Below are 23,987 nucleotides of genomic sequence, written 5' to 3'. Positions count from 1 at the left end.
GAAATACAAATTTCTTAAAGCATTACTATAATGTGTTCATATTTATATCACTTGTATATTAGGACATATTAAAATGTATAAATGTTTTAAACGCCCACAGACTAAAAAACACATCTAAAAATTAACATTGAATGCTAGACAGAAATGAAAGGACGTTGTATCTCTGCACTCTTTCTGTATCAGTGTCTAAGTGGGGAGAGGAGGCAGCAGAATATACATTTGATGCAACATGTACATAACTATTTCCACTAATATAATTATATATGTTAAACGTTAAATTTAATACATTAATACCAGCCAAAAGATACTTTTGGGTATTACGGTAAGAAATAAATTGTATTTTCACCATACTCACTGGATTCTTTTTCTTTTTCTCTTTGTCCTTACTTGGCTTTCTGTTACTGACAAAATAATGAAGTGTTCCATATTCCACCAAGGCAGAAAATACAAAAATGAAGCAGACAGAGACAAAAAGGTCCATTGCTGTCACATATGACACTTTAGGCAAAGATTTCCGAGCTATAGTACTGAGAGTGGTCATTGTCAGGACGGTTGTGATACCTAGAGGAAAGCAATTACGTTTCAGTACAACAGAAACCAAGATCTTTTATATTTAACAGCAAAATACCTAATATTATAGTAGTACACTGTTTTATCACCCTGTGAATGATACATATCACAAACTAGATTTTCATAAGATCCTCTGCGTAACACAGTGGGTTATAAAACAGACCAGAGCCTATGCATTATAGATGAATATTCGCCATATTGTTTATGTTGAGCTGGATATGATGTTATAGTGGCTGCAGAGAGGGAAAAAAAACTTTTTTTTTTATTTGGTCTCACATTTGCTGAGATCATAGAATCATAGAATGTTGGAGTTGGAAGAGACATCATGGGTCATCGTGTCCAACCCTCTGCTCAATGCAAGACTCACTAAAATATCTCAGACAGATGTCTATTCAGTCTCTGTTTCAAGACTTCCATTGAAGGAGAACTCACCACCTCTTGTGGCAGCCTTCTCCACTCATTGATCACCCTCAGTGTCAAAAAGTTTTTCTAATATCTTGTCTGTATCTTCTCCTGTTTGTTTTCATTCCATTGCTTCTTGAGTTTCCATGTACAAATGAGAATGATGATGATCCTTCTACACTGTGACAGCCCTTCAGATATTTGTTGACAGCTATTAAGTCTCCTCTTAGCCTTCTTTTTTACAAGTTAAACATTTCCAAATCATCTAACCACTCCTCATAGGACATACTTTGCAGTCCGCTCACCATCCTGGTAGCTTTTCTCTGAACTTGCTCCAGTTTTTCAAAATCTTATTTATAATGTGGTGCCCAGAACAGCCCACAGTATTCCACATGAGGCCTGACCAAGGAGCAGTAGAGGGCAATAATGACTTCACGTGACCTAGACTACGCATCTCTTAATACATCCAAGAGCTGTGTTTGTCTTTTTTGCTGCTGCATCACACTGTTGACTCATTTGCAGTCTGTGATCTATTAGTATACCCAAGTCTTTTTCACACGTGCTTTTGATTAGTTTTATTCCTCCAATTCTGCAGATGCAATTTTCATTTTTCTTGATATTTGCAATCAAAGTATTGCGAAGTACTTGGCACCTAAACAGTTAACTTTAGTTAATCCTGAGTGGGTGTATTAGATACTTTTCAATGTTGTCTCCTGTACTTCTTCTCCCTGTATGAGTTGTTATCTGATGACACCCTCTTGGATGTGGCTAAAGTTGACTAATTAGATGCCAGTACTGTGATTGATAATACTGTATTTTCGCTACGGAGAGTCAAAATAAGGAAAAAAAGATTTTTTTTTATACTCTGCAACCACTTTACCATTGCTCAGTTAACCTTAAAATTCAAAAACTTTAAAGAAGATCTATCACTAGATTTTACAAAATGAGCTGCTGTTATTTTTAAATTGATATCTTAGACCAGATGAGGATGGTGCAGTTAGTTTAAAAAATCAGTATAAAAATAATGTTATAAATCTGCATTATTATAAAATGAGCATTTCATGAGTCTGCTCCACATGGGCTTAGGAAATGCTTACATTGATCTATGGATTATGGCACCGATCTGACATGGAATATCAAAGGAAGTACACCAGCCACTTCTGGAGGGAGAGAGCTATTTATTATGTGCAGTTTGTATTATGAAAACTTGTGAGTGACAGATCCACTTTAGGGTTCACTCAGATAAGTGTATTAGGGAGTTGAATAGGGACAGCACAACTACCAATTCAAGTCAATGTCACATGAACAATTTTACACTTAGATAGATGGTTTGTGTGTAAAAAAAAACTGCAGCATGCACCAATCTGCTATTTCAGATCTGAAATTAGCAAAAAAAGTTGTGAACAACTAAAAATGTTTTAAAAATATATGTACAAAAACAACTATTTTTGATAGACATACACACATATATACATGCATACACACATACGCAAATATACACATACATACATACACACACAGACACCCACACACACATATACACAGACACCCACACACATGCACACACACAAACACAGATTCTCTCTATCACACACATACATGCATGCACACATGCGCACATATACACATACATATATACACACACAGACACCCACACACATTCACACAGACACCCACACATGCACACACACACAGATTCTCTCACACACATACATGCATACACTCATACGTACATATACACTTTCACACACATACACACACGCTCACACACATACACACAGACTCAGAATCTCTCTCACACACTGTTAGGGCTAGCGGAACGCACCGAGTAAATATAGATGTTTATTGATATTGGTGCGTTCGCAGCCCGGGGTCCACCGTGCAGGAGTACCTGCTGCTAGCAAACGGCGGAGCTATATGGCGGTATAGACTAACTCAGTTAATTCACTGAGTAGCCGTGAAAGGTAAGCACAGTGCCCTGTTAGACTCCACAGAGGCACAGGCTAACTGCCCAAACAGAGAGCAGTCAGTGGTCACACAAACACACAAAACTCCTCGCCGGAGGAGCCAGCATTCTAGGGGCTTATTTCAGCCGGGTCCCTGAATACACTCAGACTCAATCTCCTCGCCGGAGGAGCCAGCATTCTAGGGGCTTATTTCAGCCGGGTCCCTGAACACACATACATGTGACCACACTGGCGCAAAGCACATAACATAAGACAATACTAGTGCATGGCCGTGCGGTCATGTGCAGTTTATATAGTTGCAGCACAGGAAGCTGCTACTGAAGTTTTTGCCCTTTCAGGACCTTCAAGGAGGACCAATGGAAAGTGCTGCAGTACCTGAGCATGTTTTGCCCTTTCAGGACCTTCCAGAAGGACCAATGGAATGTACTGCAGCACCTGAGCATGTGACCGAACATGTGGCCCTCGACCTCCAATGGGAGACCCTGCCCTGGGCATGCTCAGTGTGAGTAAACAAGGACTTAGTCCCAGAGAGGCTTGCTCGCCGCAGATCAGTGCAGGGTACCATAGGAAAGCCAGAAAAGGCAGTAGTGACCCTATGCACCGAATCAGCCCCAGCGAGACGCTGGGAGCGACGTCTCCGCTGAGCAGAGCCCACTGCGGCCGATACCGAATGGGAGACCGCAGCAGACATGGATCGAGATTCCCCCTGTGCAGCAGAGGAAACTCGACTCCTAACATTACCCCCCCTCCTAGGGCCCCCCCCTTGAGCCTCACTACGCTAAAAACTTGCGATAAGCAGCGGAGCCTGAATGTGCTCCACAGGCTCCCAGGTTCTATCCTCTGGGCCGTGACCCTTCCAGTCCACCAGATAAAATTTCTTGCCACATACCACCTTGCACCCCACAATAGCATTCACCTCAAACTCATCCGTGGATGAACCCAATATACCAGCAGATGACTCGGAAAACCGGGACAAATGAACGGGCTTTAAGAGGGAAACGTGGAAAGTATCGGTGATACCAAGGCGTGGAGGAATAGCCAAACGGTAGACCACAGGGTTGACCTGTTCCAGAACCTTAAACGGGCCAATGTAGCGAGGAGCAAACTTAGTGGACTCAACTCGCAGCCGGATGTTATGGGCGGAGAGCCACACTAAGTCACCAGGAGCAAAGACCGGAGCGGGGCGCCGGTGTGTATCAGCCGAAACCCTCATTCTCTCCTTGGAGGCCTGGATGGCATCCTGTGTGCGGTCCCAGATGTCACGTGCCTCCACCGCCCAGTCTGCCACCCTAGAATCGGTGGATGACACGGGCATGGGCACAGGGACACGCGGATGCTGGCCGTAATTAAGGAGAAAAGGAGTTTGACCAGTGGAATCGGCTACGGCGTTGTTCAGGGCAAATTCCGCCCAAGGTAGCAAAGATGCCCAGTCATCCTGCCTAGCAGAGACGAAATGTCGCAAATATGTCACCAGAGTCTGGTTGGTTCTCTCCACCAACCCATTTGTCTCAGGATGGTATGCAGAGGAGAGGTTTAACTCTATGCTGAGTAAACGGCAGAGCTCTCTCCAAAACCGAGATGCGAACTGGGGACCCCGATCGCTGACAATCCTATCAGGCATACCATGCAAACGGAAAACGTGTTTAATGAACAACACCGCCAAGGCCCGTGCTGAGGGTAACCGAGGAAGCGGCACCAAATGCACCATCTTGGAGAAATGGTCGGTGACAACCCAAATAATGGAGCAGCCACACGACTTGGGTAGACCCACCACAAAGTCCATCCCGACCATCTCCCAGGGCCTGTCTGCCACCGGTAGAGGTTAAAGCAACCCAGCAGGCCGTTGCCGAGGAGACCGATTCTGGGCGCAAGAAACGCACGCCTGAATATAGTCCTTGACATCTCGGGCCATATGCGGCCACCAGTATGTTCTCGCCAGAAGCTCAGATGTCCTCTTGGTCCCAAAATGCCCAGCCACTCTGGAGGAGTGAGCCCAAGAGAGAACCTCCGGTCGCAAGTTAGCTGGTAAGAAAGTCTTGCCCGGGGGCACAGACTCTAGCGAAACCGGAGCTACAGTTCTCAGGCTCTCAGAAGGGACAATAAGCTGATGCTCCTCCTCCTCCGATGACACCACGGAGCGGGAGAGAGCATCAGCATGAACGTTCTTCTCCCCGGAGAGGAAATGGAGAGTAAAATGGAACTGGGAGAAGAACAGGGACCATCTAGCCTGGCGAGAATTCAGCCGCAGGGCCGTTTACAGATACACCAAGTTCTTGTGGTCAGTGAAGACTTGGAAGGGAAAGCGAGCTCCCTCCAAGAGATGTCTCCACTCTGAAAAAGCCAACTTCATGGCCAGAAACTCCCTGTCCCCGATGGAATAATTCCTCTCCGCTGGTGTGAAGGTCTTGGAGAAGAAGCAAGGATGCTTCCGACCTTGAGCATCCTTTTAGAAAAGGACTGCTCCAGCACCAACGGATGAGGCATCCACCTCCAAGATAAATGGCTTATCAACATCGGGGCGATGTAGGATGGGAGCGCTAGCGAACTGTGACTTGATCGAGAGAAAGGCTTTGGAGACCTCCTCTGACCACAACTTGGGATTTGCTCCCTTCTTGGTGAGGGCAACCAAGGGAGCTACCAAAGTTGAGAAGTGTGGAATGAACTGGCGAAAGTAATTAATGAACCCCATAAAGCGCTGCACCGCTTTAAGAGAATGGGGTTCCTGCCAGTCCATTGCAGCCTGTAGCTTGGCAGGATCCATAGCCAAACCCTGGGCAGAGATGATATAACCAAGGAAAGGCAAGGACTCCTGCTCAAACATACACTTCTCCAACTTGGCGTAGAGGGAGTTTGCCCGTAAGAAGTCGAAGACTTTGCGAACATCTCTCCGATGGGAGTCAATATCTGGAGAGAAGATGAGAATATCATCCAGATAGACTACGACCGAGGTGGTGAGCATATCCCGGAAGATGTCGTTCACAAAGTCTTGGAAAACGGCTGGGGCATTACAGAGCCCGAAGGGCATCACCAGATATTCATAGTGCCCATCCCTGGTGTTAAAAGCCGTCTTCCATTCATCCCCCTCACGGATGCGAATCAGGTTGTAAGCACCCCGCAGATCTAACTTTGTAAATACCCTCGCTCCCCGTAGCCTATCAAACAGCTCAGATATCAGGGGTAGTGGGTACTTGTTCTTAACGGTGATGGCGTTAAGACCCCTGTAGTCTATGCATGGACGTAAGTCTCCAGTCTTCTTCTGTATGAAGAAAAACCCTGTCCCTGCCGGTGACACTGACTTCCTAATGAATCCTCTTGCCAGATTCTCCTGGATGTACTGGGACATTGCCTCCATCTCCGGGAGAGATAATGGATAGACTCGACCCCGGGGAGGCTCAGCACCAGGCAAGAGGTCAATAGGACAGTCATAGGGGCGGTGAGGCGGAAGGGTCTCCGCAGCTCTTTTGGAGAACACGTCTGCATAGGGCCAATAGTGCTTGGGGAGAGGAAAGATCTGCGGGTACCTGTGTAGTAGCAACCTGAACGCACTCCCTCAGACATCTACCCTCGCAAGATTTACTCCATCCCAAAATTCTCCCAGAGGACCACTCAATATGAGGAGAATGGTAGTGAAGCCATGGTATCCCCAACAGGACCTCATCAATTCCCTCAGGAATGACTAATAGGGAGATTATCTCCTGATGTGATGGAGACACAGATAGCGTGAAAGGAATGGTTTGGTGGGTAATCTGTGAAGGTAGTGTTGACCCATTTACCACTCGAACGGTTACTGGCTTGGCGAGCATCACCAAGGGTATTGCGTGACGCTGGGCAAAAGCGGAAGACATAAAGTTACCCTCTGCCCCAGAATCCATGCATAGCTCGACCATAAGAGTGGATGGGCCTATGGTAATTGTCCCCTTGAAGAACAACTTTGAGGAAAACGTCGCCGTGTCTAGTGTACCTCCTCCAACTGCCACTAGACGCTGACGTTTCCCCGACCGCTGAGGACCCTTGGAGGCAAGGTGTCCTGACTGCTGGCAAACATGACGGACCTTATGTGCACGGGCAGACTGAGACTTGGATCCCGCTCGTGTCACCTCTAAGGCCTCATGTGACTCGGATGCCTGGACTGGAGATTCCAAAGGTTTGGCGAAGGTGGGAGCCAGCCGAAACCTCTGCCTACACTGGGCTCGCTCCAACCTCCGCTCGTTAACATGGAGGTCAATACGAGTAGAGACAGTTATTAACTCCTCCAGTGTGGCAGGAATCTCCCTAGTGGCCAGAGCGTCCTTAATGTGGTCAGCCAAGCCCCTCCAAAATATGGGGATAAGGGCTTTATCCGACCACTCCAGCTCGGAAGCTAAAGTACGGAAGCGGATGGAAAAATGGCTGACCAAGGACTCACCCTGAGTTAATGCCAGTAGTTGGAGCGCTGTGTCATGGGTGACTTGAGGTCCTAAAAAGACCTTTTTCAGAGTGCTCAGGAACAACGGAGCACTCTGCACCACACGATCACCATGCTCCCACAGCGGCGTAGCCCACTCCAACGCCCTGTCCGACAAAAGAGACACAATAAATCCCACCTTAGCCCGCTCTGTAGGAAAACGTGCAGCCAGCAGCTCGAGGTGAATAGAGCACTGACTCACGAATCCCCTACAAATTTTGCTATTTCCAGAAAATTTTTCTGGCAGCGGGAGGCGAGATTACGTCGGAACAGGGGTGGCAGTGGACAAGGTTGCTGCAGCCACGCTAGCAGCCTGTACAGCAACTGCGGTAACATCCACAGCTGAAGTTGAGCTCTCGAGAGCCGCCAACCTACCCTCCAGCTGCTGGATATACCGCAAAGATTGCTGAATGTCCGCCATTTACAAGCCAGACCCTGGCGCTAGTATTCTGTTAGGGCTAGCGGAGCGCACCGAGTAAATAGAGATGTTTATTGATATTGGTGCGTTCGCAGTCCGGGGTCCACCGTGCAGGAGTACCTGCTGCTAGCAAACGGCGGAGCTATATGGCGGTATAGACTAACTCAGTTAATTCACTGAGTAGCCGTGAAAGGAAAGCACTGTGCCCTGTTAGACTCCACAGAGCAGTCAGTGGTCACACAAACACACAAAACTCCTCGCCGGAGGAGCCAGCATTCTAGGGGCTTATTTCAGCCGGGTCCCTGAATACACTCAGACTCAATCTCCTCGCCGGAGGAGCCAGCATTCTAGGGGCTTATTTCAGCCGGGTCCCTGAACACACATACATGTGACCACACTGGCGCAAAGCACATAACATAAGACAATACTAGCGCATGGCCGTGCGGTCATGCGCAGTTTATATAGTTGCAGCACAGGAAGCTGCTACTGAAGTTTTTGCCCTTTCAGGACCTTCCAGAAGGACCAATGGAAAGTGCTGCAGTACCTGAGCATGTTTTGCCCTTTCAGGACCTTCCAGAAGGACCAATGGAATGTACTGCAGCACCTGAGCATGTGACCGAACATGTGGCCCTCGACCTCCAATGGGAGACCCTGCCCTGGGCATGCTCAGTGTGAGTAAACAAGGACTTAGTCCCAGAGAGGCTCGCTCGCTCGCCGCAGATCAGTGCAGGGTACCATAGGAAAGCCAGAAAAGGCAGTAGTGACCCTATGCACCGAATCAGCCCCAGCGGGACGCTGGGAGCGACGTCTCCGCTGAGCAGAGACCACTGCGGCCGATACCGAATGGGAGACCGCAGCAGACACGGATCGAGATTCCCCCTGTGTAGCAGAGGAAACTCGACTCCTAACACACACACACATACATGCATACACTAATACGTACATATACACACATACACACAGACACCCACACACACATACACAAACGCACATGTACACTAGCACACACACATCCACTTTCATAAACACATACACACACGCTCACACACATGCACACACAGACACAGATTCTCTCTCACACACACATTCATGCATACACTCATACGTACATATACACACACAGACACCAACACACACACACATACACACGCCCTCACACACACATGCACACACACAGACTTACACACATTCAAAAAGTCACACAAACAGAGACACACACACACACTTTTTTATATAATTTTATGAATTGGGATTTTGTGCTTTCCACTTTTTACCAAATGCCAGTTTTACTACCAGGGAAGGGGTTAAACTTTTTACTATTAAGCTCTGTAAGTCAATTACATTTAATTATTGTATAAATTGTCATCAGTTGTTTGCCTAATGCTAATGTATGAAGGTACCATACAAGCATTGAGGCTTTAAAGTTCTATAGCAGTATAAATTTATCTTACAGCTGCTTCTGTACAATGTATAGGTTTGTAAAAATATTCTTCTGTACGCACTTCATGTGCCACCACCTAAAAAAGAGTGATGTCAAGCTCTGTCAGATGCCATATGCTTGCTACCGAATGCTAAATTCATAGCAGAGTTCATAAGCAGATGCAAAAAATCTCCATGTATGTTCCATATAACTACCAATTTTCTCTCATAAACTGCTAGCGAAGAGATCAATCGAGCGCTCCATACAGAAACATCAGTACAACCTCTAGTAGGCTACAGATGTTTGTTACAGGGTTGTCTGACCGCAGACAACTCCTCTAATGTTTGAGTTTGTGTCCATTTTTCCAACAACTACGGTAATTCTGAAGCTAAGAGATTCTTATTTAATGAATCATTAACAATAAAAAATAAAATAGTCTAAGCATTTATAAAAGTATATTTCTAAATATCCTTGGTATACATGATTAAATTGATTTACTCCTTCTGTTTTGAAGGCCTAGACTAAAATCTTGCATGAAACATGCCACAATGTCAAAGTTGCGCCAGGTCTGATATAATCAGGAGAGACACAGGGTATGATGGCAGATAAGAGGCATTTCGCCTGGCTCCCGTCTGCTAGCCACATAATACTGATGTGGTCTCTGGACGAGAACCCAGCAAAACGGTTTGTTCATCTCTAGTCTTGGGATTTATGGGAAACTTCATCTTTATCACTATAGATTCTGGTCCCACACAATAAGATCCTTCTAATCACTGTCCCACGATAAATAACTCTTTACATGTGTGAGCTAATTCTGAAATATTTCCAACAAGACTTCCATTGAAGGAGAACTCACCACCTCTCATGGCAGCCTGTTACAATCATTGTCCACTTTCACTGTCAAAAAGTTTTATAATATCTAATCTTCTCCTTTTCAGTTCCATTCCATTGCTTCTCGTGCGAATCCCTGGCAGCTTCTCCTCACCCATTGCCCTGCAGTGACATGTCTCTGCCTACATGCTTGTTTAGGGAGAAACCTTTCAATCTATGCCAGCGAATGGAGATAAGCCACCAGGGCCCGCCTGTTTCACTATTCTACAGTGTGGTCTACAGAATGTCCCCCAGGGGCTTTTAAAGTATATTTTTCTCTGTAACACCATAGCATTTCAAAGTCAAGCATACCTGACTGAGATGCCACAGCCAAGGCCTAATACATGCTAACCACTGATTGGGCAGCACGTATAATCTGTTAGGTTCAGTTTAAGAGCTCCATGGAATATTAACGTGACCAGTGGACCAATGCCTTACTAATTGATTTTCTCATCTTTAGTCCCACGATATTCAGAGACTTCCTGTCCATCTTTGCATATACCAGTCCCACACAATAGATCAGATCAATCCTTAACAATTTATTATGGTTGCAACATTTAGAGAAACCACACACTTTTTATTTATGATATTTTCATGTAATATCTTTAAACCAATCTAATACGTTTCAAGTTAATTTAACAAATTGAAAGCAAATAGCCACTTACCTAGAGATGTCCTTGCTGGAACGGCATCTTTGTTAATCCAGAAAGACACCCACGACAGCACAACAATAAGGGTGCAAGGTATGTAAGTTTGTATTGTGAAATAACCCATTCTTCTGGCTAGATCAAAGTAAACTGTCATTACCACGTAGTCTCCTGTAAAAGAAAAAATATAGAATAATACAAACGCTATAACACAAGAATAAACTCAGATGCAGCTTCAAATTCAGCACTTAAAGTAAACTTGTCACCAGGTTTGGCCGATAAGAGATACGGCCATCACCTTTCAGGGCTGATATACAGCATTCTATAATGCTGAATATAAGCCCCCCAACCCGACCAGTAAGAGAAGAAAAATAACTTTAATTGTACTCACCTGTGGGGCAGTCTGGTCGGATGGGCATCGTTGGTCTTGGTCCAGCGCCTCCCATCTTCTTACGATCCCCATCCTCATGCTTGGTTCATGTGGATGATGCTTCCCTTCATTATCCACATAGTCTCCTCGGCATAGCGCTCCTGCGCAGGCATACGTGTCTGCCCTGTCGAGGGCAGAGCAAAGTACTGCAGTGCGCATGCACCGGGGCTCTTTGACCTTTCCGGGCACCTGCACACAGTATTACTTTGCTCTTCTCTCAACAGAGCAGAGAAGTACGCCTGCACAGGAGTGCGGTGCCGAGGAAAGGTCCACACGAAGCAAACAGGAGGGTGGCATCGTGGGAAGAAGGGAGGCACCGGACCAAGAAGAACCTGGTGACAGGTTTTCTTTAAATGGTCCTATTACAGTATGTTAAATTATTATTCCTTAGGCTGGTATTTGGAACACATGCATACAATATTTCCAATATGTTTGCCATCCAATGTTTCTACTGTTCAGTGCTGGACTTGGACATATAGAGGGGTAAATAAAATTTAGTCATGGACATCTACTGTGTTGTAGGAAGCCCCAAATCTAAGAAGCATCTTGCCAGAAGCTCCCTGTCCTCTCCATCAGCTACAGGAACCTTTCTATGCAACCAAAAAAATGTAAAACCTGTCCATTTATAATGACCATGGGCAAGATAAAGATCCCCAACTCACAAGATCCCGGGTAATTTAAGCTGCATCACTTCTAATGTGGTATACTTAATTATTTGTGCTAAATGTCCAACTGGGGGTTTGTATGTACAGGAGACAGGGCAAAAGCTTAGAGCAAGGATGGATTCTCATTGCCACACAATAAGAGAAAAAAGAATGGATCTACCTGTGGCCAAACATTTTTATATCCCTGATAACAGCACCATGTACATGAAATTACAAATCTCAGAGAGACATAAGAGTCTGGGAGTATAAACTCATGCCAACCTTTGACACTCTCATTGTAGGAATGAATGTGTCACAAGGATTTATGTCTTTTACATAAATTAAGGAATTTGCTCCTCAGACCTTGTTGGGGCATCACAACACAGAACAAGACCTTAATCAGAGGACAATAAAACTTTCACACTCCTTATCTATGAACTGTTCCAATATTTATGGCCACAACTGTTTATCCCTCTCCCATAATGATAGTTCTGCTTCACGTCACTTGCCTTATCTATTGCATTATTTCTGTGCTGTGTTGTGCATAAGTATGTGATTCTTGAGATTTTGCATTAGTAAATGCCTGATGAAGAGATCGGAGTATTCTCGAAAGCTTGAAATTTGTTACCATCTTTTCAGTTAGCCATTAAAAAGTATCAACCACTGAGGACTCTCAATTCTAAATATTTTTCATAACTTTTCTCGTATTTTTCCTCTCACCTAGTCATATGGGGGCTTGTTTCTTGTAGAAAGAGGGGTAGATTTGAATGACGCCATTAATTTTAAAGTATAGAGTATTTGAAAATTACAAAAAAAATCTAAGTATAGAAAAATGGTTGGGAAAAAAATCTAACATTCTTCTTTCGGTAACATTTTTTCATTGTTAATTGCACAGTTAAAAGGACCTAGCAACATAATTCTTTAGGTCAAAATGATTATGTTGACATAAAAAATGAGTAGTTTTTTTACTATATTGGCGGTGAAAATAAATCTGAATCAATAAAATATATTTTTGTAATATAATTATAAACATTTTATTTTTACTCATAGATGACTTGAACTTGTACTATATATAGTAACACTATAGTATTGCTGTATATAATTAACATTACAGTCTCCTATGATGCTCAACAAGTGGCTGGACGTCACAGAAGAAATAACATAAATGACATAAAAGGTCTTCTGGCCGTCGACTACCGAAACAACCAATCAGCTCCATGTGATTGTATTGTGAGGAGAAAGGATTTAATGGCTCTACCAATAAAATGGTGGGGCTGGATTGTGTTATTTATATGTCACTGTCAGTGATTGACAACTGTATTCAAACAGGACTTTTCACCAGTTTTAGAATGTTAACCCCTTCCCGACCTGTGACACAGCGTATGCGTCATGAAAGTCGGTGCCAATCCGACCTGTGACGCATATGCTGTGTCACAGAAAGATCGCGTCCCTGCAGATCGGGTGAAAGGGTTAACTCCCATTTCACCCGATCTGCAGGGACAGGGGGAGTGGTAGTTTAGCCCAGGGGGGGTGGCTTCACCCCCCCGTGGCTACAATCGCTCTGATTGGCTGTTGAAAGTGAAACTGCCAATCAGAGCGATTTGTAATATTTCACCTAAAAAACTGGTGAAATATTACAATCCAGCCATGGCCGATGCTGCAATATCATCGGCCATGGCTGGAAATACTAATGTGCCCCCACCCCACCCCACCGATCATCCCCCCAGCCCCCCGATCTGTGCAGCGCTCCCCTCCGTCCTGTGCTCCGCTCCCCCGTCCTCCTGTCCGCTCCCCCCGTGCTCCAGTCAACCCCCCCGCACTCCGATCACCCCCCCGCACAGCGATCCCCCCCCGTGCTCCGATCACCCCCCCCTGCACAGCGATCCCCCACCCCGTGCTCCAATCCACCCGCACTCACACCGATCCTCATCCGTGCTCCGACGCCTCCCCCCCCGTGCTCCGACGCCCCCGCCGTGCTCCGACGCCCCCCCGTGCCCTGATCTCCCCCCCCCTTATACTTACCGAGCCTGCCGGTGTCCGTCTTCTTTCCTGGGCGCCGCCATCTTCCAAAATGGCGGGCGCATGTGCAGTGCGCCCGCCGAATCTGCCGGCCGGCAGATTCGTTCCAGAGTGAATTTTGATCACTGAGATATAACCTATCTCAGTGATCAAAATAAAAAAATAGTAAATGACCCCCCCCCTTTGTCACCCCCATAGGTAGGGACAATAAAAAAAATAAAGAATTTTTTTTTTCCACTAAGGTTGGAGTTAGAACTAGGGGTAGGGTTAGGGGTAGGGTTAGGGGTAGGGTTAGGGGTAGGGTTAGGGTTAGGGGTAGGGTTAGGGGTAGGGTTAGGGTTAGGGGTAGGGTTAGGGGTAGGGTTAGGGGTAGGGGTAGGGGTAGGGTTAGGGTTAGGGCTAGGGGTAGGGGTAGGGTTAGGGTTCAGGATATGCACACGTATTCTGGTCCTCTGCGGATTTTTCCGCAGAGGATTTGATAAATCCGCAGTGCTAAACCGCTGTGGATTTACCGCGGTTTTTCTGCGCATTTCACTGCGGTTTTACAACTGCGATTTTCTATTGGAGCAGTTGTAAAACCGCTGCGGAATCCGCAGAAAGAAGTGACATGCTGCAGAATGTAAACCGCTGCGTTTCCGTGCTGTTTTTCTGCAGCATGTGTACAGCGATTTTTGTTTACCATAGGTTTACATTGAACTGTAAACTCATGGGAAACTGCTGCGGATCCGCAGCGTTTTCCGCAGCGTGTGCACATACCTTTAGAATTAGGCTATGTGCACACGGTGGCTGAGGATTCACAGCGGATTGGCCGCTGCGGATTCGCAGCAGTGTTCCATCAGATTTACAGTACGATGTAAACATATGGAAAACCAAATCCGCTGTGCCCATGGTGCGGAAAATACCGCGCGGAAACGCTGTGTTGTATTTTCCGCAGCATGTCAATTCTTTGTGCGGATTCCGCAGCGTTTTACAACTGTTCCTCAATAGGAATCCACAGGTGAAATCCGCACAAAAAACACTGGCAATCCGCGGTAAATCCGCAGGTAAAACGCAGTGCCTTTTACCCGCGCATTTTTCAAAAATGGTGCTGAAAAATCTCATACGAATCCGCAACGTTGGCACATAGCCTTAGGGTTGGGTTGGAATTAGGGTTGTGGTTAGGGTTGTGATTAGGGTTACGGCTACAGTTGGGATAAGGTTTAGGGGTGTGTTGGAGTTAGAATTGAGGGGTTTCCACTGTTTAGGCACATCAGGGGGTCTCCAAACGCAACATGGCGCCACCATTGATTCCAGCCAATCTTGTATTCAAAAAGTCAAATGGTGCTCCCTCACTTCCGAGCCCCGACGTGTGCCCAAACAGTGGTTTACCCCCACATATGGGGTACCAGCATACTCAGGACAAACTGCGCAACAATTACTGGGGTCCAATTTCTCCTTTTACCCTTGAGAAAATAAAAAATTGCTTGCTAAAACATAATTTTTGAGGAAAGAAAAATGATTTTTTATTTTCACGGCTCTGCGTTGTAAACGTCTGTGAAGCACTTGGGGGTTCAAAGTGCTCAGCACATATCTAGATAAGTTCCTTGGGGGGTCTAGTTTCCAAAATGGGGTCACTTGTGGGGGGTTTCTACTGTTTAGGCACACCAGGGGCTCTGCAAACGCAACGTGACGTCCGCAGACCATTCCATCAAAGTCTGCATTTCAAAAGTCACTACTTCCCTTCTGAGCCCCGACGTGTGCCCAAACAGTGGTTTACCCCCACACAAGGGGTATCGGCGTACTCAGGAGAAACTGGACAACAACTTTTGTGGTCCAATTTCTCCTGTAACCCTTGGGAAAATAAAAAATTCTGGGCTAAAAAATTATTTTTGAGGAGAGAAAACGTATTTATTATTTTCACGGCTCTGTGTTATGAACTTCTGTGAAGCACTTGGGGGTTGAAAGTGCTCACCACATATCTAGATAATTTCATTTCGGGGTCTAGTTTCCGAAATGGGGTGACTTGTGGGGGGTTTCTACTGTTTAGTCACATCAGGGGCTCTGCAAACGCAACGTGACGCCCGTAGAGCATTCCATCAAAGTCTGTATTTCAAAACGTCACTACTTCACTTCCGAGCCCCGGCAAGTGCCCAAATAGTAGTTTACCCCCACATGTGGGGTATCACCGTACTCAGGAGAAACTGGACAACAAATATTGTGGTCAAATTTCTCCTGTTACCCTTGGGAAAATTAAAAAATTCTGGGCTAAAAAATTATTTTTGAGGAAAGAAAACGTATTTATTATTTTCACTGCTCTGTGTTATGAACTTCTGTGAAGCACTTGGGGGTTCAAAGTGCTCACCTCACATCTAGATAAGTTCCTTTCGGGGTCTAGTTTCCAAAATGGGGTCACTTGTGGGGGGTTTCTACTGTTTAGCCACATCAGGGGCTCTGCAAACGCAACGTGACGCCCGCAGAGCATTCCATCAAAGTCTGCATTTCAAAACGTCACTACTTCACTTCCGAGCCCCAGCATGTGCCTAAACAGTGGTTTACCCCCACATATGGGGTATCAGCGTACTCAGGAGAAACTGGACAACAACTTTTGGGGTCAAATTTCTCCTGTTACCCTTGGGAAAATAAAAAATTGCGGGCTAAAAAATCATTTTTGAGAAAAGAAATTTTTTATTTTATTTTCATGGCTCTGCGTTATAAACTTCTGTGAAGCACTTGAGGGTTCAAAGTGCTCACCACACATCTAGATTAGTTCCTTTGGGGGTCTAGTATCCAAAATGGGGTCATTTGTGGGGGATCTCCAATGTTTAGGCACATAGGGGCTCTCCAAACGTGACATGGTGTCCGCTAAAGATTGGAGCTAAATTTCCATTTAAAAAGCCAAATGGCGTGCCTTCCCTTCTGAGCCCTGCCGTGCGCCCAAACAGTGGTTTACCCCCACATATGGGGTATCTGCGTACTCAGGACAAACTGGACAACATTTGGGGTCCAATTTCTCCTATTACCATTGGCAAAATAGGAAATTCCAGGCTAAAAAATCATTTTTGAGAAAAGAAAAATTATTTTTTATTTTCATGGCTCTGCATTATAAACTTCTGTGAAGCACCTGGGGGTTCAAAGTGCTCAGTATGCATCTAGATAAGTTCCTTGGGGGGTCTAGTTTCCAAAATGGGGTCACTTGTGGGGGAGCTTCAATGCATAGGCACACAGGGGCTCTCCAAATGCGACATGGTGTCCGCTAACAATTGGAGCTAATTTTCCATTCAAAAAGTCAAAAGGCGCGCCTTCCCTTCCGAGCCCTGCCGTGTGCCCAAACAGTGGTTTACCCCCACATATGAGGTATCGGCGTACTCGGGAGAAATTGCTCAACAAATTTTAGGATCCATTTTATCCTATTGCCCATGTAAAAATAAAAAAATTGAGGCGAAAAGAAATTTTTTGTGAAAAAAAAGTACTTTTTCATTTTTACGGATCAATTTGTGAAGCACCTGAGGGTTTAAAGTGCTCACTAGGCATCTAGATAAGTTCCTTGGGGGGTCCAGTTTCCAAAATGGGGTCACTTGTGGGGGAGCTCCAATGTTTAGGCACACAGGGTCTCTCCAAACGCGACATGGTGTCCGCTAAGGATGGAGATAATTTTTCATTCAAAAAGTCAAATGGCGCTCCTTCCCCTCCGAGCCTTACCATGTGCCCAAACAGTGGTTTACCCCCACATGTGAGGTATAGGTGTACTCAGGAGAAATTTCCCAACAAATTTTGGGATCCATTTTATCCTGTTGTCCATCTGAAAATGAAAAAATTGAGGCGAAAATAATTTTTTTGTGAAAAAAAAGTACTTTTTCATTTTTACAGATCAATTTGTGAAGCACCTGGGGGTTTAAAGGGCTCACTATGCATCTAGATAAGTTCCTTGGGGCGTCTAGTTTCCAAAATGGGGTCACTTGTGGGGGAGCTCCAATTTTTAGGCACACGGGGGCTCTCCAAACGTGACATGGTGTCCGCTAAAGAGTACAGCCAATTTTTAATTCAAAAAGTCAAATGGCGCTCCTTCCCTTCCAAGCCCTGCCGTGCGCCCAAACAGTGGTTTACCCCCACATATGAGGTATCAGCGTACTCAGGACAAATTGGACAACAACTTTCGTTGTTCAGTTTCTCCTTTTACCATTGGGAAAATAATAAAATTGTTGCTGAAAAATCATTTTTGTGACTAAAAAGTTAAATGTTAATTTTTTCCTTCCATGTTGCTTCTGCTGCTGTGAAGCACCTGAAGGGTTAATAAACTTCTTGAATGTGGTTTTGTGCACCTTGAGGGGTGCAGTTTTTAGAATGGTGTCACTTTTGGGTATTTTCAGCCATATAGACCCCTCAAACTGACTTCAAATGTGAGGTGGTCCCTAAAAAAAATGGTTTTGTAAATTTCGTTGTAAAAATGAGAAATCGCTGGTCAAATTTTAACCCTTATAACTTCCTAGCAAAAAAAAATTTTGTTTCCAAAATTGTGCTGATGTAAAGTAGACGTGTGGGAAATGTTATTTATTAACTATTTTGTGTCACATAACTCTCTGGTTTAACAGAATAAAATTTCAAAATGTGAAAATTGCGAAATTTTCAAAATTTTCGCCAAATTTCCGTTTTTATCACAATTAAACACAGAATTTATTGACCTAAATTTACCACTAACATGAAGCCCAATATGTCACGAAAAAACAATCTCAGAACCGCTAGGATCCATTGAAGCGTTCCTGAGTTATTACCTCATAAAGGGACACTGGTCAGAATTGCAAAAAACGGCAAGGTCTTTAAGGTCAAAATAGGCTGGGTCATGAAGGGGTTAAACTGGCCACATCATAAAATCAAGGCTGCACAGTTGAATAGAACATAGGTTATATATTTTTTAATTTCTCATCCGTATTGTAAAAATATTAGCAAATAAAGTTTTTATGCTGTTTTTTGCTAATTCCAAGGGGGCATTAGCAAAGATTATTCTGCATTTATTTTCATGGCTCTGCGTCAAACTTCTATGAAGCATTTGGGCATTCAAAATGCTCACCACATATCTAGATAAGTTCCCTGGGGGGTCTAGTATCCAAAATAGGGTCACTTGTGGGGGGTTTCTACTGTTTAGGTACCTCAGGGGCTCTGCAAACGAAACATAACGCCCACAGACCATTCAACCAAAACGGCGCGCCTTCTCTTCTGAGCGCTGCGATGCACCCCAACGGTGGTTCCCCCCCCCACATATGGGGTATCAGCGTACTCAGCATAAGTCGCACAATAAATTTTGGGGTCCAATTTCTCCTGTTACCCTTGTGAAAGTTAAAATCTGGGGGTGGAAAATCATTTTTGTGGAAAAAATATGATTTTTTTATTTTCATGGCTCTACATTATAAACTTCTGTGAAGCAGTTGGGGGCTCATTGTGCTCACCACACATCTAGATAAGCTCTTTGGGGGTCTAGTTTCCAAAATGGAGTCACTTGTGCTGGGTTTCTACTGTTTAGGTACATCAGGAGCTCTGCTAATGCAACATGACGCACGCAGACCATTCCATCAAAGTCTGCATTTTAAAACATCACTACTTCCATTCCGAGCCCCGGTATGTGCCCAAACAGTGGTCCCCCCACATATGGGGTATCAGCGTACTCAGGACAAACTTGACAACAAACTTAGGGGTCCAATTTATCCTGTTACCCTTGAGAAAATAAAAAATTGCGAGCTAAAAAATTATTTTTGAGGGAAAAAAAAGGATTTTTTATTTTCACGGCTCTGCGTTATACATTTCTGTGAAGCACTTTGGGGGTTCAAAGTGCTCACCACACATCGAGATAAGTTCCTTAATGGGTCTAGTTTCCAAAATAGTGTCACTTGGGGGGTTTCCACTGTTTAGGCACATCAGGGGCTCTCCAAACGTGACATGGCGTCCGATCTCAATTCCAGCAAATTCTGCATTAAAAAAGTCAAACAGAACTCCTTCTCTTCCAAGCCCTGCCGTGCACCCAAACACCCCAGATATGGGGTATCGGAGTATTCAGGAGAAATTGCACAACAAATTTTGTGGTTCATTTTCTCTTTCTACACTTGTGAAAATAAAAAAAATTGGTTCTGAAGTAAAATGTTTGAAAAAAAAAGTTAAATGTTCATTTTTCCCTTCCACATTGTTTCAGTTGCTATGAAGCACGTCAAGGGTTAATAAACTTATTGAATGAGGTTTTGAGCACTTTGAGGGGTGTAGTTTTTAGAATGGTGTCAAGTTTGGGTATTTTCTGTCAAGTACACCCCTCATGTACACCCATCTTAAATGTAAGATGGTCCCTAAAAAAATGGTTTTCTAAATTTTGTTGTAAAAATGAGAAATTGCTGGTCAACTTTTAACCCTTATAACTTCCTAACAAAAAAAAAAATTTGTTTCCAAACTTGTGCTGATGTAAAGTAGACATGTGGGAAATGTTATTTATTAACTATTTTGTGTGAAATATGTCTCTGATTTAAGGGCATAAAATTCAAAATTTGAAAATTGCTAAATTTTAAATTTTTTTGCCATATTTCCGTTATTTTCATAAATAATCGCAAGTAATGTCAGAAAAATGTTATGACTAACATGAAGTATAATGTTACAAGAAAACAGTCTCAGAATCAGTAGGATCTGTTAAAACATTTCAGAATTATAACCTCATAAAGTGACAGTGGTCAGAATTTTAAAAATTGGCTCGGTCATTAAGTACCAAATTGGCTCTGTCACTAAGGGGTTACGAAGCTGATAGTAGCAATCAGTGGTAGTGCTACTCACTGCTGTTAAAAGCAGATGCACCTTCAATTCCCTGCGCCCCCCCTGCATTCTAAGGACTGTCCCACCACATGAAATAAAGAACAACATATCTTTTAAAGAATGGTGAGTGATGTTTTTTCTGCATTTTTTCATTATAATTCGTCCCATTTAACATACACCATCATTCCTATATCTAAATGGTATGCCTTATATTGACCAGTGATTCGCACAACAGTTGACTAGTTGGTGCCATTTTTTCTATATTAATATTACTTTGTAATTTCTGAAAAGAGAAACATTATACAATATCACATGTGGAGTAAATCATAACAGTATGTTCAGGCCACGCTCAACCACTATCCTACTCTCAAACCTTACCCTGGTAAGCTCTATTCACTTTAAAAAAATTGTGTAGCTGGTGAAAAAATACTAAACATTCTTTAAAAAAGACGAAACAGCACCTAGCTGTCTCTTTTTTGCTATCCACTGCCTATAGGGATATGTAATTCATCTCTAGCCACCAAAACACTGATACTCATACATATACAGTGGCATGTAAAGTCTGTGTAACTCTGGTCAAAATTACTGTTATGGTAAACAGTTGAGCAACCTGGAGAAGAAATGATCTCTAAAAGGCCTGAAGTTAAAGATGACACATTACCTTTGTATTTTAGGCAAAAACATTTTTTTTTAAAAATTACAATTTGGAAAATGGACCTATGCAAGAGTTTGAACACCTTGGAGAATTGTGTGCTCAGATAACTTTGACAATGGTTTTAGACCATAATTAGCCTGTTAGGGTTATGGCTTGTTCATTATCTTCGTTAGGAAAGGCCAGGTGATGAAAATTTCCCAGCTTTATAAAAGCCCATTCTTCACTAACCTTGTGCCAAAAAACATCAGCCATTGTGCCTCTAAGCACCTGCCTAGCACTTTGACAATGAAAATGATGGAGGTCCACAAAGCAGGATAAGGCTTTAAGAAGATGTCAAAGTATTTTTCAACTAGCCCTTTCTTCAGTTTAAAATGTAATTAAGAAATGGCAGTTAACATGAATAGTAGAGGTCAATATAAGGTCTGGAAGATCAAGAAGAATTTCAGCAAGAGCTGCTTGTAGGTTCAGCACCCACGGCTTGACTGGAAAACACCTTCAGAAAGATTTATCAGTCTCTCGAGTTGTGGTACAGTGTTCTGTTCAGAGACAAATGCACAAATATGGCCTTCATGGAACAGTCATCAAAAGGAAACCTTTCCTGCATGCTTACCATAAAATTCAATTAAATAGATAACGTAGGCAATACTAAAGGAGTGGTGCTCAAGTAGGGGCCCAGGCCGTCATAAATGTAGCGAAAAACTTGGCACACACCAATATGTAGATGCAGTGAAAAGGGGGTTTAATGAGGTAGAGTACATACAGTAGTAGACATTTCGGTCTATACAGCAGACCTTCATCAATGTACCTCACTCAGTTTTTTATATAGGGTACCCCGGGTCATGTGGCGGACAAAGAGTCCAAGTGGACAAGCGGTGGATACTGCGTCCAAGGTCCGTATACATCTCTCTCCTCTTTCATTGTAGCCTGCTCCCTCTTTACAGCAGGAGCCTATTGACCACAACAGGGACTCCTTGTCCTCCACATGATCCGGGGTACCCTATATAAAAAACTGAGTGAGGTACATTGATGAAGGTCTGTTGTATAGACCCAAACGTCTACTACTGTATGTACTGTACCTCATTAAACCCCTTTTCACTGCATCTACATATTGGTATGTGCCAAGTTTTTCGCTATACCATATAATTCAGTGTTAGAAGTATGCAAAAGAACATCTAAAGAATCTTGATGCATTTTGGAAACAAGTCCTGTGGACCAATAGGGTTAAACACAGAAATGCTTGGCCACAACGATCAAAGGCAAGTGTGTAGAAAAAATTTCACAGAATTTCAGGAAAAAACATCTCACCAACCATTAAGCATGAGGGTGGATCAATCATGCTTTGGGGTTATCTTGCAGCCAATGGCATGAGGAACATTTCACGGGTAGAGGGAAGAATGGATTAAATGAAATTTCAACAAATTCTTGATGCAAAGATAACACCATCTGTAAAAAACTGAAGTTGAAAAGAGGATAGCCTCTACAAAATGGATAATGATCCTAAACACATCAAAATCCACACGCATCATCTGATTTTCCTTTCAGTAATTTTGGAAATGTAAAAGAGGAAAATACAGTTGTGTGAAAAAGTGTTTGCGCCTCACTGATTTCCTATTTTTTACATGTTTGTCACACTTAAATGTTTCATATCACCAAACAAATTTAAATATTAGACAAAGATAACACAAGTAAACACAAAATACAGTTTTTATTTGAAGGTCTTTATTATTACGGGAAAAAGAAATCCAAACCAACAAGGCATTGTTTGAAAAAGTGATTGCCCCTTACACCTAATAACTGGTTGGGCCACCCTTAGCAGTGTTGGCAATAACTGAAAATGAGTCTTTTACCATTTTGGCTTACTCTTCTTTGCAAAAATGTTATAATTCAGCCACATTGGAGGGTTTCAGAGCATGAAATGCATTTTTAAGGTCATGCCAGAGCATTTCAATCAGATTAAGGTCAGGACTAAGACTAGGCCACTCCAAAGTCTTAATTTTGTTTTTATTAAACCAATCAGAGGTGGACTTGCTGATGTCTTTTGGATTATTGTCTTGCTGCATAACCCAAATGTGCTTCAGCTAGAATTCATGAACAGATGGCATGATATTCTCCTTTGGGAATTTTTGGTAGACAGCAGAATTCATGGTTTCATTTACCACAGCAAGTCGTCCAGGACCAGAAGCAGCAAAACAGCAGCAAAACATCCCCAGACCATCACACTAACATGACCATATTTTACTAAGAAATACCTAAGAGTCCCTGATTCATCCCTATATGACTCCTACCTGGCTGTGGGGGTTGGCACCCTAAGAGAAACAGATTTTTGGTGCCCCCACTCCACGACGGCTATCCCAATCTATACTTGATAAGTCCTGTCGCTAATGCAGGTGGAAAAACATAAGGCTATGTTTATGGCAGTTTATGTATTATTGTTTATTGTGTTCTGAACACGGTTTTTGTTATACACTGGGTGGTGATTTTTTAATGTGCAATCAATAAATGTATTGCTTTTTAAAGGGAATATATGTTTTACATGCTTATCTTAACAAAAGTTAAGAACAGTGGTGGGTATTTCTCCCCAAAAATGTCAATATAGCAATAACTTGTCATGTGGCCTTGATTATCAATTACAGCTTGACAATGATGTCTTATGGTGTTCACAAGTTGAGTTATTGTCTGATGTTGCATGGCATTCCACTCTTCTTGAAAGGTGGCCCTCAGGTCATTGAGGTTCAGAGGCAC

The 23,987-nt window shown here is 43.6% G+C and overlaps 1 protein-coding gene across 2 annotated transcripts in view; it reads right to left on the bottom strand.

The window, feature by feature from the left end:
* GABRG2 (gamma-aminobutyric acid type A receptor subunit gamma2) overlaps nt 1-23,987 on the bottom strand; it is a 261,450-nt gene that overhangs the window by 17,681 nt on the left and 219,782 nt on the right. For both annotated transcript variants that reach the window (XM_069763791.1, XM_069763790.1), the window contains exons 7-8: nt 10,757-10,909; nt 356-561 (exon numbers count right to left, since the gene is read on the bottom strand). In XM_069763791.1, coding sequence (XP_069619892.1) covers nt 356-561; nt 10,757-10,909 — 359 coding nt within the window. The remainder of the gene's footprint in view (nt 1-355; nt 562-10,756; nt 10,910-23,987) is intronic.

The sequence above is a fragment of the Ranitomeya imitator genome, chromosome 4 (genome assembly GCF_032444005.1).
Source record: "Ranitomeya imitator isolate aRanImi1 chromosome 4, aRanImi1.pri, whole genome shotgun sequence".
NCBI classification, from domain to species: Eukaryota; Metazoa; Chordata; class Amphibia; order Anura; family Dendrobatidae; genus Ranitomeya; species Ranitomeya imitator.
Note: the sequence above shows the minus strand (reverse complement) of the source record. Positions and strands in the feature narration are given on the sequence as shown.